This window comes from Podarcis vaucheri (assembly GCF_965113315.1).
Source record: "Podarcis vaucheri genome assembly, chromosome: 12".
NCBI classification, from domain to species: Eukaryota; Metazoa; Chordata; class Lepidosauria; order Squamata; family Lacertidae; genus Podarcis; species Podarcis vaucheri.
Window position 1 is genome coordinate 30,210,352 of NC_138750.1, and position 15,542 is coordinate 30,225,893.

A 15,542-nucleotide genomic window follows, 5' to 3' on the forward strand; every position below is an offset into this window, starting at 1 on the left:
AGCCAATCAAAAGATGCAGCAGACAGAACACTCACTTCGAGGTTTCAATCGTTCGGGAGCCGATTTGTTCGGGAGTCAAGGCGTTTGAGATCCAAGGTACGACTGTAGTTTAAAAGCTGACACGTGTAAATCCTTGCACATGTGGGAACGAAGTTCTCCAGATCGTAACAGAGAATGTGACAGTTCAGGTACTCACATCAGGAAGTTTGGATATGAAGTCGTAAGCATTAGCTTCTTTTGCTGCTTGCTCAATGTCAGCATCAGTAACATCCTCTCTGCCGTAGCGGATGTTGCCTGCTATTGTAGTAGCAAACAATACAGGTTCCTGGCTTACAATGCCAATGTTTTCTCTCATCCACTTGAGATTGAGTGTCCGGATATCATGTCCATCTATGGTTATCTGGGATAAAGATGTAGCAGTTTGTAAGAGGTCACAAAAGCAGGTTTTAAAATGGGCGTAGTTAATAGCTACATTCAGATAAACTTTCTTAGATAACTTCTAACTTTACAGATGATGAAGGGATAAATATACTCCAGTAAGCTATAGTTTTCCATTACATCTGAACCACAAAACTGTGGTTATTTGCTTTTAAAGAAGTCTGGATATGAAACTATGATTTAAAGTTGGCTTCAGATTCAGACTTGTTTGGAAACCACTGACCACAGTTTCCTGGTTCGAGCATAACAGATGACTTCTCGGTTTGTTTACTCAATTGCAAAGGGAGGGTGAAGAGGGGAAATGCTGTTTGTTCATATCTTATTATGATTGCTTGAATGCAGCCTATTTCATTAAGGGAAAAGCAAGCTAAAATGTTGACACATACGTACATACAGACTTGCCCTGGCCAAATCTTATGAACCTTCTTAATATGAACTTTTTGTATTTAGGCAATTAGTTGTATACTGTATATTGACTTGAGACTACAGTAGGTCATGAAGGTAAAAAAAAAGGGCAACAAAATCAAAAAGAGGACAAGGCATTGCTAAGAAAAGCAAAAACTACAAATTGGGAGTTGGAAGTGGGATTAGATAAAGCCAGAGACAAGAAATATGCAAGAGAAATTCAAAACCTAGAGGGGTCCTGGTAGGCTTGCAGAGAAGGAATGTGGTAGCTTTCTTAAATGAACATTTAGTACAATATATATAATTAGATCAGCTCTGATCCAATAATATAAAGGCAGCATTCAGGCTGGGTGCTAGCCAAATATGGATAATATTTCCAAGTTACACTATGGTCAAGTTTATTAGCTTATGAGAATAAGAGGCCATTAACTATTTTAACTAGGTGGGTGAAAAATTATCAAACGAAGGCCATGATATTGAAATATTCTCTATATCCATCCTGATGTTCTTATTAAACATAGGGAGTTTAAATTTCTAAGATATCAATTAAGGAATAAAAGAATTAAATAGAGATGGGGCATTCTGTTTAGACTTTCAATAAGGACAATGACTGACAGTTAAAACTATTGAAGAGCTACATGAGATGGAAAGGAACCTTAAGTTGACATTTTCAAAGGTTGAAAATAATCCAAATTCATGGCCCAAAACTAAAGATGGAGATCAGACAGCAGAAAGCGTAAATGTCAAGGACTGAGGGAAGGAACTAACTAACTAACTTCAGATAAGGGCACAGCAGATTTGGGCAAAGAAGAGCTTTCAGTAAAGGAAGGCCAAATAATCAAATAATTCAGAGAATTTATAAGATTAATTTTAACAAAACTATTATCTGTGTAGAGTATAATATCAAAAACATAGTCATGTGTATATATATATGTATAATATCTATAAATGAAAATGTTAACAGTATTTCTGTGTGTGTGTGTGGGGGGGAATCATTTGTGACCATTTTTATTCTGTTGAAATAATATGTAAACTAAATGACCAGAAGCAGGAAGCACAGACTAAGAATTGCTCTTAAATTTAGTGAAAGTATTTAAAATGGGATTTCTTAACACAGTGGCAAAAGCACAGATGAATCTCTTACAGCAATGACTTCCAACCAAATATTTCAGTGCTTTTTCATATAGCAAACTGCAACTTGTGACACTGAAAATTGAACAGCTATGATTCTGTCAAAACATACCTCTCCTTCAGCGGGATCGTAGAATCTCTGCAATAGCTGAATTGTAGTACTTTTCCCACAACCACTGGAACCGACAAGAGCAATAGTTTTCCCAGGCTCGATTTTTAAGCTCAGACCTTTGAGAATCTGGAATTATTCACAAACATTTAAACATTTTAAACACAATGAAATAAAACAACAACAACCCAGAGATCACAGAAGCCTTCAGGGTGATTTGATCGATGAACAACACCCTAAAAATGAAACATGTTAACAGAGACATGGTTGCTGTATCTCAAAAACACATGCTGTGTTCTGAATGCAAACACCTGATTTAGTTGCTGATATTTTTATTTTGTTAAACAACAGCAATCCTAATGATATATTTTAACAAAACCTATCAGCACTTATTTGAACACGCAGTAAATCTTAATGCACATTTCCATAAATACCCGAAACAACAAAAAAGAGGGGGGGGGGGAGAAAAAAGAAAAGCTTACTTGAGTATCAGGCCTTGAGGGATAGCTGAAACAGATGTCTTTGAATTCAATCTCTCCTCGCAGTTTGTCTGGCTTGAACCCCTCACTGGAACTGCTATCTATGGGGCGCGGCTGGAAAGGAAATTGGAAGTAAGATACATTTCTGTAACTGTGGCATAACACAGGCACGTTCTTCATTTTATGTCTAATGATAAACAAACAGGCCATTTCACTCTTTAAAATACTGCACGACTCTCTTCTCTTCCAAAAGGGCTGTATTTCTGGAAACCAGAACTGCCATTTCAGATGGCGGGGAACAGGATTCACAATGAAGTTCAAAGATCACAACTTGCATAATATACTTATGGAAAATAAAGTAGCGAAAAAGCCAGTTTGCTGCAGCTACTTTATTTTAACACCTCATAAATAAATATATGAGTGCTCCTGAGGAATGAAGGAACACGGGTGGCGCTGTGGGTTAAACCACAGAGCCTAGGACTTGCCGATCAGAAGGTCGGCGGTTTGAATCCCTGAGACGGGGTGAGCTCCCATTGCTCAGTCCCTGCTCCTGCCAACCTAGCAGGTCGAAAGCACGTCAAAGTGCAAGTAGATAAATAGGTACCGCTCTGGAGGGAAGGTAAACGGCGTTTCAGTGCACTGCTCTGGTTCGCCAGAAGTGGCTTAGTCATGCTGGCCACATGACCCGGAAGCTGTACACCGGCTCCCTTGGCTAATAAAGCGAGATGAGCACCGCAACCCCAGAGTCGGCCACGACTGGACCTAATGGTCAGGGGTCCCTTTACTTTTACCTGAGGAATGATTATTTGTGGGCTAAAGCACAAGGCTGAGGTGACTCCTTCCTTGTTAGCATGGTGTAGTGGTTAGAGTTCTGGATTAAGACTGGGGAGGCCCATGTTCAAATCCTCACTTGGCCACGAAGCTCACTGGCTGACCTTGGGCCAGTCATTTTCTCTCAGCCTGGCCTACCCCAAAGGGCTGTTGTGAAGATAAAAGCTGTATTTTGTGATAATTGTGTAATAGGGCGGTTCATAAAAAACTTTTTTTAAAAAAAAAGTCTGCTCTAAAGGTCTCATCTTACTACACTAGGAATTATATTCCATGCATATCAGTTAATATCTTGACCCTGCTGCACTGAATTGAAATTTCAGCCTTCACGACATAGGAAAACAGCCAAGTAAACAGCTATTTTCGTGGAGGAGGGTCAAGATATTAACTGATATGCATGAAATTTCAGATATAGCTATATAATCCCTAGTGTAGTAAGATAAGACCTTTGGAGCAGGCATTTTTTTAAAAAGTTTTTTTTATGAACTACCCTATTGTGTAAGCCAATTTGAGGTGCTTCCAGGAAGCTTGGCTATCCAAATTGCAGTGAGCAGCAAGAAGGCGGCAAATGTAGAATGCTGTTGCTCACTTTCCTTCCCGGTGCTGAGTGTTGCTGCCAGTTCCTGAAAGGGGCAAGGAGCTCAGCACAGCAGCAGAAGTGTTACCGTATATTGCTGCTGAGTTCCCTGTGTCCCACTCCTCTCTCTCAGAAATCAGCAGTGATGCTTGGCACTGGGAAGGTAAGTGAGCAATGCCATCCTACCTGAACTGCCTTGCTGACCATTGCGTTTCTTGAGTCCTGAGAATTTCTCAGTGCTATAGTTGCCCACAATCCATCTGTAAACACATCATTAAATCTTGTTATCCCGCATGTCGCCCAAACTGGTTGCATTTTTCTGTTTTAAAGCCATAACTATATATAAAGGGATACTAATGGGTTTGTTTGTTTTAAAATCCATTTTTTCCTATATTTGCAATGCTGATTCAAGAAATGGCTTAGGATAATTCATAACCTTCTATAGGAGCCTGTGTGATACTAAGGTAATTAGTTAATTAGACGATTACAGCAGTCATATTATACATCCCAGCCAATAAATACCTTCCTGATAATACTAAAGACTTCATAGGCTGCTCCTCGAGCATTAGCCACACTCTCCAAATTTGGGGAGGCTTGTCCAATGGAAAATGCGCCAATAATCACAGAAAAGAACACCTACAGTGAGGAAATGGTTGAAATAATTAATATTTGAAAACTAGGGATTTGCCATCAGTTAATGTAGTACCACAACAATTACAACTGCAATTCTATGCCTAGAAGTAAACCTCACTGAACACATGCAACTTACCTCCAAGTTAACATGACTTTTTAATTTTATTTACAGCAGAAACACTTTTACAAACATTTCTCCCCTCTCTTAAGTTTCTTCAGCTATTAAAAACCTCCTATGTAGTCTAGCTATTGTGTCCAATGGAAAGAGCAGTTGAATTGTTCAGTCTGTAGAGCAAGAGTCTTGAACTCAGGGCCATGAGTTCAAAACCCATGCTGGGCAAAAGGATTCCTGCATTGCAAGGGGGTTGGACAAGATGACCCTCGCGTTCCCTTCCAACTCTACAATTCTATGATTCTAAGAGTGCATAGTGTGGCTATTTCTGCAAACAGGTGGAGCGGTTGATTGACTTAGCTCTGATAGAGGCACCTCTGTCTCGATTATTTTATCAAGAGGTGCCACTTCAGGGAGGAAATCTGTGCAGAGTAGGATTTTGTGTACAGATTGCCTTGCTGGATGTTATGTGCATCAACAAGAAAACAGGTCCAATTATGCATATTGTGATGGTAGATAAGGTTCATACACAGAGAGATTTAGTTAGGTAATGTTAGATTCTGGGCTTAATGGTATTCCCTCTTTAGGTTGCAATGGGTTTATTGGGTTATTGCGTTTGGTTTGATTTTCTGTGTTGTGGTACTGTTGTGAACCACCCTGAGACCTCCAATTATAGGACAGTGTATAAGTTGAATAAATAAATGATGATGATGAACTAAGCCAAGAGAAGAGTACTAGACTTCTGCCCTAATGTCCTTGCCCAATGGCACATACATATACACTGAAACAAACTTTGGTCACCGTGAATGTTGGAAATTACTGCTTCCAGTATCCACACAGCACCAGTTTGAAACGAAGTCCATTGCTGCACATACTGATCTGCAGATCAAGATAATATGTGCAGAACCAGGTAGCAAAGCTTCTGCGGGTTGGGCTCAAATCTCCAATGCAGCCTCATAAGTTCAGAGCAGTGGCGTCACAACGGAGGGGGGGGAGGATCCCGGTGCTGGCAGCAAACGGCTATGCACAGCGCATGTGCGGCATTGCACACATGCGCTGTACATAGTGGTTTGCCACCGGCGCCGCTTGTGCTACAGCTGCGTGTACTTCACCAAGGGATCCCGGCACCGTCCGTATGGCGCTGGAGCGGCAGCGCCGGCAAACCACTATGTATAACGCATGTGCAGCATTGCTACGTACAGCGCATGCTTCCTACGTAACAACGCCGCACATGCACCCTACGTAGCGACGCCCTGCCCGGGGTGTCACGATGCCTTCGTTCGCCCCTGGTTCAGAGATCATTTTTTTTAAAGTCTGGATTCAGCAGGACAACTGACTTACAATTAATACTTTCCCGATGTTGTAATTTTCTTTCTCCTCCAGTGTGAGCTTGGTTCCATACCAAAAGGCAAGTGCATAGCATCCATATATGAAAAACTGGGAGAGACCCATAGAGACATTGGTGGTGATGCTCTTTTTCATTCCAACAACCCTAGCGTCCTCTAGGTTTGCATCATACCTGAAAACAAACCGCCAAATGTGATTATTTAAGGTATTTCCCACTCAGTTCTGCTTCCATACAGGCAAGTACTCATTGCTATTTATCTCTACAAACAAACCCCATACTGCTTAAATCTTCTGAGGCTGCTTTAGAACCACACTGGATTTTTCCTATCTGAAGGTGTAACCCACAGTTTTAACAAGAAATGTCGTGAGAAAAGCAGGCATGTTTCATCCTGTGATGCCCCTTGGTTGAAGGCAGACGTTCGAAGAACATAGTTCACACTGGCTTACAAACCTGTTTCCATCAGCCATGTTGGATGGGCAGAATTATAGCTTGATCTCCACCTGAACATGTGCAATAATACACACATTGGGTTCTACACTAATCTGGAGGGATGCTTTCAGTTGCTGATCTCTAATGCCCTCAAAGAACGCCTGTTTCAGCTTTTTCAGAGAAGGAACAAATGTACCTTCTAAATAGCTTTCTAATTACGCTTATTGTTAGAAGCGGCCTTACCTGGCTGTAGCTTTCGCCTGCCCATTAAAAGCAACAACGGTTCTGATGGCTGACAATATTTCTTCTGCCACAGCACCTGCCTTAGCATAGGCTGACAGTTCTTTAGTAGTCAACACCGACAGGAGCTGGAATATGTAAAAAATGAAACGAAAAATGAAGTTGTTTCACAGAACAACCCAATAAACTCATAGAACTATCTATGTGACAGGAAATGGGAACGTGTCTTTTAATCATAGGCAGTATTTCAATTCTAGCTCTGAATGACCCCTGGTTTACACCAGAGTAAGGAACATGTTTTAGCCCATGGACTGCATTGTCTTATAGGCAACCATCGGCAGGGTGCATGCCAGTGATGGGCTGCAGGCCAGAGGCAAAAGTGAGCAACAGATCCTGCAAAACTCTCTTCACCCAGGCAAGCAAGATGCATAAGTATAGTTCAAGGGCACTTTCCAGGCATGCAGAAACACTCGAGGTGGTCAAGGAGCAGAGTGGTGAGGCAAGGAGCCTGGGCAGAGTCCCAAGGCCCAGAGAAAGCCCCAGAGGGCTGCATTAGGCCCTAGGCCTTATGTTCCTCACCTGTTTTGCACCAACAAAATGGGTTACTTGTGCAGACAGTTCTCTTGCATGAGAGACTTTTCTTGATCATATAATAAAGCTGATTATATGGGTTTTAGCAAAATGACTAAAATACTACTTTAAAAATGTATGTGCTGAAAGACTGGAAACTCCTTATAGACTTTTTGAGTGATAAAGAATACGAACTTATGATATCTGGGTTTGAGGATTGAAGAAAATATTGCTTTTATAGAAAGCTGAACTGATGGGTGCTATCTTGGAGTGGATATTTTGAATAATTTTCTATGTAAGGCTGACAGACGAAGAATAAGAAGTTCTCTTTTCCCTTCCCTTTTCTTTTTTCTTTCTTTCCCTTCCCCCTTCCTGGTTTATGTTTTTAGATTATTTTATCTTTGATTAAACAGTATTGGATATTAACCTCTGTACATTTTCTTTCAAACATTAATAAAATTTATTTTAAAAAAATGTTTGTGTTTAAAAAGGTTGCTACTTTTCTTTAAAACAATGAATTCAGCTAGTCTTTGTGTGGGGATGCAGGAAAATGAGGCCGTATCTGTCCAGTTCCTTTCCATAGCTATTTAATTATAGTCATTGGAATCTCCAATTATAAGGCATGTGTGCCTTATCAATTAGCACCAATTACAGGAGGCACAGATGTGGGTTGGGTAGATTTATTTTTCATTATTATATACTTATCCCACCCCTTCCTCTCAAGACCCCAGAATGGTATACATGGACCCTGCTATAGGTCAGGCTGAAAGAAAATGGTTTGCCCAAACTTCCCCAGTAAAGTTTATGGTCACATAGCAACTTAAGCCTAATCTCTCTGGTCTATGTCCAACTTTCTAACCACACTATCTCTTTCCTACAAATGGTTAATAAGAATTCTTAACATGACTGGAACAGTTTCTTGGCACCAAGCTATGCCAGATTAATGGGGCACAGTCTTTAAAGAGTGTTTTAGTTCATGAACACCATGCCATTCCCCCCCCATGCAGGTTTTCATTTTATCCTTCTTTCCTTCGGTTCTTCACCCCCCTTTGTTGTGCAGATAAGGAGAATTTTCGTTTGTAGCAGCTCCAGCAACTTACATATGACCACACACCCCCAGATATAACGAGAAGCGGGCTAACAGACAAGATAACCAGGGTCAGCTTCCATCCGTGCACAAATCCTATGATAATGCCCGTCAAAAACGTGCTTAAATTCTGCATTATTATGCTGAGCTTGTCTCCAAGTCCTTCGTGAATGGTGTTAATATCACTGCAATTAAGGATGAAAAATGTGAATGTCAGTTGATGTTTTTATTCAATAGTTAAGTCTTCAACACCTTTGTGAATGGTGTTGAAATCACTGCCATTAAATACAAACTCAGTATGGCAGCCTATGTACCTTCCCATCCATTTGGTTATGAAGGAGGAATGCATATGCAAACACATTTAGGAACTAGCCATGTAGGGATTTACACCTGGCCCACAGCTGGAATCAGTTTTTGTTACATGGCACTGACCCCCCCACCTTTCCCTCAGATTATAACATAAAACAGAAACATCTTACTCTGTTAATCTCGTGTTCAATGTTCCAATCTGGTTGGTATCAAACCAGGCCATCTCTTGGTGAAGTACAGCAAAAAAGAACTTCTCGCGTATCCTTGCTGTTTGTCTTGCGGAACTGGTCACAAAGGTCCACACCTGAATCATGCTGCAGAGCAACACCCCAAATCCAATACCAACAAAGTAGTAAGCATGTCTGTTGAAGAAACGACAGGTCAATGGGGTATTGCAATCCAACGTTTCCCACATCATGCCCTCCAAGCGTTTGGGACAAGAATTCTCAACAGCACAGGTCATCCTGGCTAATAGTTAGATACGATGTGATTTAGAGTCGAAAATCTCTGGAGGGTACTAGGTTAGGGGATGTTATTTCTATGCCACCATTCAGCCGAAGAGGCAGCTCGCAAAGCTTAGAAGGTGAACAGTGTCTTCTGTGCTACAACTCTTATATTGGGGAACTGAGGCTGCACTCACAGTTAGGAAGTGCAAGTGCAAAACGAAACTGATCCTTTAGTGTGGCAGCACCTACATTTTGTAACTCCCTTCCTGCTGACATTAAGCAGGTGCCTTCGCTGTACTCTTTTCAGTTCCTCCTTGAAACATTTCTGCTTAGGCAAGTCTACCCAGACAGGTGGAAACTATATGTTTACAGTGGAACCTTGGTTCTCGCACAGCTTAGCTGATGAACAAATCGGCTCCCAAATGCCACAAACTCGGAAGTAAGCGTTCCAGTTCTCGGATGTTTTTGGGAAGCCAAATATCCAATGTGGCTTCTGTTTGAGTGCAGGAAGCTCCGGCAGCCAATCGGAAGTCGCACCTTGGTTTTGAACAGTTTCAGGAGTCACTCAGATTTCCGTAACACATGGGTAGGCAAAGTAAGGTGCAGGGGCCAGAACCGGCCCAATCGCCTTCTAAATCCGGCCCATGGATGGTCCGGGAATCAGCGTGTTTTTACAGGAGTAGAATGTGTCCTTTTATTTAAAAAGCATCTCTGGGTTATTTGTGGGGCATAGGAATTCGTTCATCTTTTTTTCCTTTTCAAAATATAGTCCGGCCCCCCACAAGGTCTGAGGGACAGTGGACCGGCCCCCTGCTGGAAAAGTTTGCTGACCCCTGCCGTAACAGATTAAGTTCAAGAACCAAGGTGCCACTCTATTATCTCTTTTTAACAACAGTTGATTTTAATAATCTTCTAATACCCATTTTAACTTATTTTATGTAGAACTACCTAGTTTTTAGCTAGATTTTTTTTTTTAAAAAAGGTTTTTATAAAAACAACAACAACAAGCCGTATATGAATTCTGTTAAATAAAGGAACACAATGTGCTTGAGAGCAAGATGAAAGTCCATGGAGGGTAAATCTGTAACTGGCTACCAGCCATGATGACTATACATTACCTCATAAATCAGAGGCACATGTTTCATTGTACCTGTGTTCAAGCATTTGAAGAGTACTCTTTGGAAGAAAGACCCATATATCCTTCATGTCACTCTCATTATCAGAAGAAAATTCTTAACTAATGTTTTAATATAATTTTTCAAGGTAATTGGGGGAAAAAATCATTGGTTTGTACCCAATGCTGGTCATATTCCTTGGAATAGACCCACTGAAATTAAGTTTATGTTGTGAACCACCCTGATACCTGTGGGTATAGGGTGGTATACAAATTTAATTCAACATCATCTGAATAGCTGTCAGTGGGGAACAACTGTGGGAAGAGGGATGTGACTTCCCAACCAGCGTCTGTTGGGTCTTTAGTCTTCTTATGTTTTTAAAGTCAGCCATAGCTCAGTTAAAAAATAATAATTGGATAGGTCCTTACACGGCCATTTCGTTTTCTATATCTGAAGGTGGACATCCTGAGATATTAGCTAGTGCAGGTTCTGCAAAAGAGAAGGCAGTAGTTACAATTATCAGAAGAGGTGCTGCAAGATTTTCTGGCAATGCCATCTTAGCATTTTTACATGGCATTGCATGGCACTGTTAATTATTACTCGACTTAACAACGAAAAGTCTCAAGTAAAGAAAGATTAAGAGTTGCAGGCATTAAGCAGCTAGCCGGTTTCTAACCTTCAGACCTGATCTCTTCATGATGCAGGCAACTTTCCTAGGCATTTTAAAAAATATGTCAGTGTCAATAAAACATGCATTCAGTCCATGAGGGACCAAGCATGGCACGTTAGTTCCATTTAATGTTTCCCAAATTAACGTAACTGGATTTAACAGAAGCATATGACTGTCACACAGCCACTAAGTAATACTAAACCCACAACCCCTCCATGGGAAAGTCGCTCATGAAAAAAAGGAAAAATAAAATTGAGAGTTGTTGTTTTTTAAGCACATAGCATTTGGAACCTGGGATGCAGGTGGAGCTGTGGGTTAAACTACTGAGCCTGGGGCTTGCCAATCAGAAGGTTGGCGGTTCGAATCCCCGCGACGGGGTGAGCTCCCATTGATCGGTCCCTGCTCCTGCCAACCTAGCAGTTCAAAAGCATGTCAAAGTGCAAGCATGTCTGGCGGGAAGGTAAACGGCGTTTGCATGCGCTGCTCTGGTTTGCCAGAAGTGGCTTTGTCATGCTGGCCGCATGACCCGGAAGCTGTACGCTGGCTCCCTTGGCCAATAAAGTGAGATGAGCGCCGCAACCCCAGAGTTGGCCACGACTGGACCTAATGGTCAGGGGTCCCTTTACCTTTATTTGGAACCTGTTTGACGCATGTGGCTTTTTCATCCCTCCCCCCCATCCTATATATCCTTACATCTCTGCCAATGCATTCTTTTAGTATGTAGACATCTAAGTATGAAACACGCAATTACCCAAACATACGAGATCCATTTTCAAGCCACATTGTCCACACTGTTGAAACTGATGCCCAAGTGGACCCTGATTTGTAGGCCGGATCCAGTTGCCATGGCTGCCAAACAGTAGCCATTTGCTTCTCCCAAGCTAAACTTCCTGTTAAGCAGCAATGGGGAATCTCTGGCTCTTCAGAAGTTCTTGGACTTCAACTCCCATCAGCCCCAGCCAGTGTGATCAATGATCAGAGGTGATGGGGTTTGTAGTTCAAGAATATCCAGAGGGCTACAAGTTTCTCATTCATGCTGTCAAGATTTAACCACCTGAGCAAAGGTTCATTTATTTTATTTTATACTGAGTGCTTGGAGTAGCCTTTGCTTGATTACAGTTCATCAAGATTAAGAATGTAATTTTTTTTGGGGGGGGGGGAGGTGAATACTGATCTCTAGCATTTCAAAGCTCTGTGTTCTCCAACAATATTCTCAGTCTCCATATCTAGAAACTCAAGAAGCCCATAATATTCATATATTCTCTCTCTCACACACACACTGCTTTCCCCCCTAAAACAATGTCTAGGGGTGCTCTCATTTTCCTGCTCATATTGAAATATTGCCCCACAATGAGAGCAAACTTAGATTCACAAAAAAATTAGGGGTATGTGTCCCCCTGTGTCCCCCCCCCAGAAAAAAGCACTGTGTGTGTGTGTTTATGTCTTATATTTATGTTATTTTTCTTTCTCATTATCCTGTGTATGACTGTAACACAGAATGCATTGATGATGATATGATAAAACAGAAAAGCAAATTAAAAATATATTAATAATAATAAAAAAGAAACTCAATAATCCGAAAAAAGCACAGATGGGGCAAACTTAGTGATTTTTACCTGTAGCATTATTGTGGCTGGTCGACACAAAGCTGTTTGTCATTTGGCCGAAGACGATGATTAAAAGTGGCTGTCCAGTTCCAGCTGCAGCAGCTGCGATTAACCCCACTATCATTAAAGTAATATCTAGCCCATCTGCAAAATGAAACTAAATTGAGAAAGAAAAAACAGGAGGAATCAGGTGAAATTATGGCAGAATGTGTGTATATGTGTGTGTCTCTGTGTATATGCCCGTATGTATGTACACACACATCATACTTAGTCGGCTGCTGCGCTTTCTTTCTGTTCTTCCTACCCTACTGGTGCTCTTTGTCCGCTTATGCAGAACAGACCTTTGTACCCTCCAACATTTCTCTGATGAAAATAGGGACATTCTATTGTAATTATTATTATTATTATTATTATTATTATTATTATTATTATTATTATTATTCCCTCCATCTGGGCAGCTTCCAACATATACAAAAACATAATAAAACATTAAACATTTAAAAACTTCCCTATACAGGGTTGCCTTCAGATGTCTTCTAAAGGTTATATAATTATTTAGCTCCTTGGGGGGGGGTGTCACATAATTCCATACCCTCCAACATTTCTCTAATGAAAATAGGGACGTCCTAAGGAAAAGCAGGACATTCTTGGATCAAATCAGAAACCAAGATGGCTTCTGTAAATCCTGGACTGTCCCTGGGAAACAGAGACACTTGGGAGGGTCTGGACCTTACGTCAGAAAGGCCTCTCTCCAGCTGAGAATTTTCAGTCAACATTTTAACCTTCCCTCTCATGGTTTCTTTGTTCCCATTGCTCTCTCCATCTCTGAGCAACTGGGAGTTGATCGACAGCCCACCTTTCTCTTTTAGTTGACTAGTTCCGCACACTAGGTCAGGCATATCCAAACTTGGCCCTCCAGCTGTTTTGGGACTACAACTCCCATCATCCCTAGCTAACAGGACCAGTGGTCAGGGATGATGGGAATTGTAGTCTCAAAAATGGCTGGAGGACCGAGTTTGGGGATGCCGGCACTAGGTATTCCAAATCTCATTTTGAAGAAAAAGAGACATGGCTGGTTGCCTTCCTCATATTTTGTATTGTAGGATCAAGAGCAGGGCTTGGGCTCATATATTTCCTCATCACTCTTCCCCTCAAACATCTGGAGGCCACCAGGTTCCTGTGGGTTATGTGCTATGGAGGAAATGGGGAAGGGGTACATGACTCTGAGTGATGCTCCTGATGTCACTACATTTGTAGATGTGAGGAAGGCACACATCTGAGCCAGCCAAAGAAAATGACGAAGGCAAAGAAGCATACTGACCAGCTCGAAAAAGCCAACTGCCTCCCCTTTCTTCTTTGGCTTCTCATTTTTCTTTCTGAAAAGTTTTGAACAGAAAAGCAAGTCAGCTGAGGTCATTTGTGGAAAATGAAAGGCATCAAAGCGCATAAGGAAAAACCTACTTTTTCTTCTTCTTCTTTAAATGACCATTTGGTGAAGGTTCTTCATCCAAATGGAAAGAAGGGTTGTCATAGCCTGGAGGTTCTGTTGATGGGAAAGGGTTGTCATAGCCTGGAGGTTTTGTTGATGGGAAAGGGTTGTCATAGCCTGGCGGTTCTGTTGATGGGAAAGTCAGTTGAATTTCATAGAAATAGTTGGGTTGGAATCCAAAGAATTCGCTTGAAACTTTATTCACCGAATTCTCCAGGAACACGCTTACGTTTGGCAGGTGCCAGCCCCATACCCTAAACACATCTACAAACTATATAAACCTATTTAATTCTATACTACTGACTCAGGCTGAAATTCTAAATATACTTACTTGGAAGCAGGACCCGTAGAAATCAGTGAGACCTGCTTCTCAGTGAATGTGGAGATTGGACTTGCAATAGGATTGCAAATTTTAGAAGCAAGTCCCTGAAATGTTCAATGAGCAAAAGAAATACTATAGATATTAAATTTAAAATCAAAGCAATTGTTTCTATTACTGATGCAATAATTAATCTGCATTATGCCTGAAAATGCAGACAATTATTTCTGTTGTACATTAATGAAGATTAATCGTTGCACTGTGAAAATGTCCCCATTTACCAACAAGTCTGAAAACACGTTAGATTTTTATAGAGACACCTTACTAATATGTGTAAAACAAATGAAATAAGGAACGCACCCCTTGCAGTACACATCATGTGCCAATGAGATGATTTTAAAATATGGCTTTTCCCCCACTAAACATTTTAAAAATAATGTTTTAATCTGCTAATGAGTTCACAGGTCTTCACCAATAATATCTCAAGAAGATTTCAGTAGACTTCCACCCCCAACCCCCAAATGCATTATTTTCTCAACAAAAAGTATTTTATTATTTGGAAGAAAGGTCATTGCAGGAACAGGTCTTTGGAAATTCTCACACCCAACAAGTCACATATGAGTCACATTATGAAGAGAAGCTCAGGTCACTGGGTAGGTGGGAAAGTAACACAATAGCTTCAAAAATGTCCATTTTAAGTTATTAGATACAGATTGGAAATCTACACAAGTATTATGGCAAAGTTAAAACACAGGTACTTCCACAATATTGTGAAAAACTGGCACAAGGGTTAAATAAAAACCAAATTTTGTTGTAATTACTATTAGCCACTTAATTTTTAAAAAAAATGACACTCAGAAATAAATATTTGGAGAGGGAAACAACAAAGTAGTTATAGCTGTTGAATGCAATTTCATGGCTATCAATCCAAATTCACAACACCTTGCTCTATTTTTATAACCATTCTTAAACAAAGGGATCCAAATATTAAGGAGTAATGAAATATATTACAACTTACCAGTTTTGGACACTTGATTCACTGTGTAACTTCTCATGGTTTTGTTCTATGGTCCCGTTCTAAGGTAGAGAAGGAAATGGTGTTCACCCAAAATCTGTGTAAAAAGAGCACAGTGATATAATATACCCATTTTTAAAACTAACGTTTAAACATTTTATTTAGATCACCTTCATTTTTCCTTAT

General features: G+C 40.7%; 1 protein-coding gene across 8 annotated transcripts in view; it reads right to left on the bottom strand.

The window, feature by feature from the left end:
* The window catches only part of ABCB5 (ATP binding cassette subfamily B member 5), a 52,600-nt gene that overhangs the window by 21,874 nt on the left and 15,184 nt on the right, over positions 1-15,542 (bottom strand). For 3 of the 8 annotated variants that reach the window (XM_082193876.1, XM_082193875.1, XM_082193877.1), the window contains exons 2-14: positions 15,360-15,453; positions 13,995-14,148; positions 13,855-13,909; positions 12,543-12,690; positions 10,685-10,745; positions 8,866-9,057; positions 8,400-8,571; positions 6,733-6,857; positions 6,054-6,231; positions 4,490-4,603; positions 2,566-2,676; positions 2,087-2,212; positions 197-400 (exon numbers count right to left, since the gene is read on the bottom strand). In XM_082193876.1, the coding sequence (XP_082050002.1) occupies positions 197-400; positions 2,087-2,212; positions 2,566-2,676; positions 4,490-4,603; positions 6,054-6,231; positions 6,733-6,857; positions 8,400-8,571; positions 8,866-9,057; positions 10,685-10,745; positions 12,543-12,690; positions 13,855-13,909; positions 13,995-14,148; positions 15,360-15,396 (1,677 nt within the window). In that variant the 5' untranslated portion in view covers positions 15,397-15,453. Of the gene's footprint in view, positions 1-196; positions 401-2,086; positions 2,213-2,565; positions 2,677-4,489; positions 4,604-6,053; positions 6,232-6,732; positions 6,858-8,399; positions 8,572-8,865; positions 9,058-10,684; positions 10,746-11,677; positions 11,818-12,542; positions 12,691-13,854; positions 13,910-13,990; positions 14,149-15,359; positions 15,454-15,542 lie in introns of those variants that run through there. The other 5 variants (XM_082193879.1, XM_082193878.1, XM_082193880.1 and 2 more) reach the window with 4 other exon arrangements.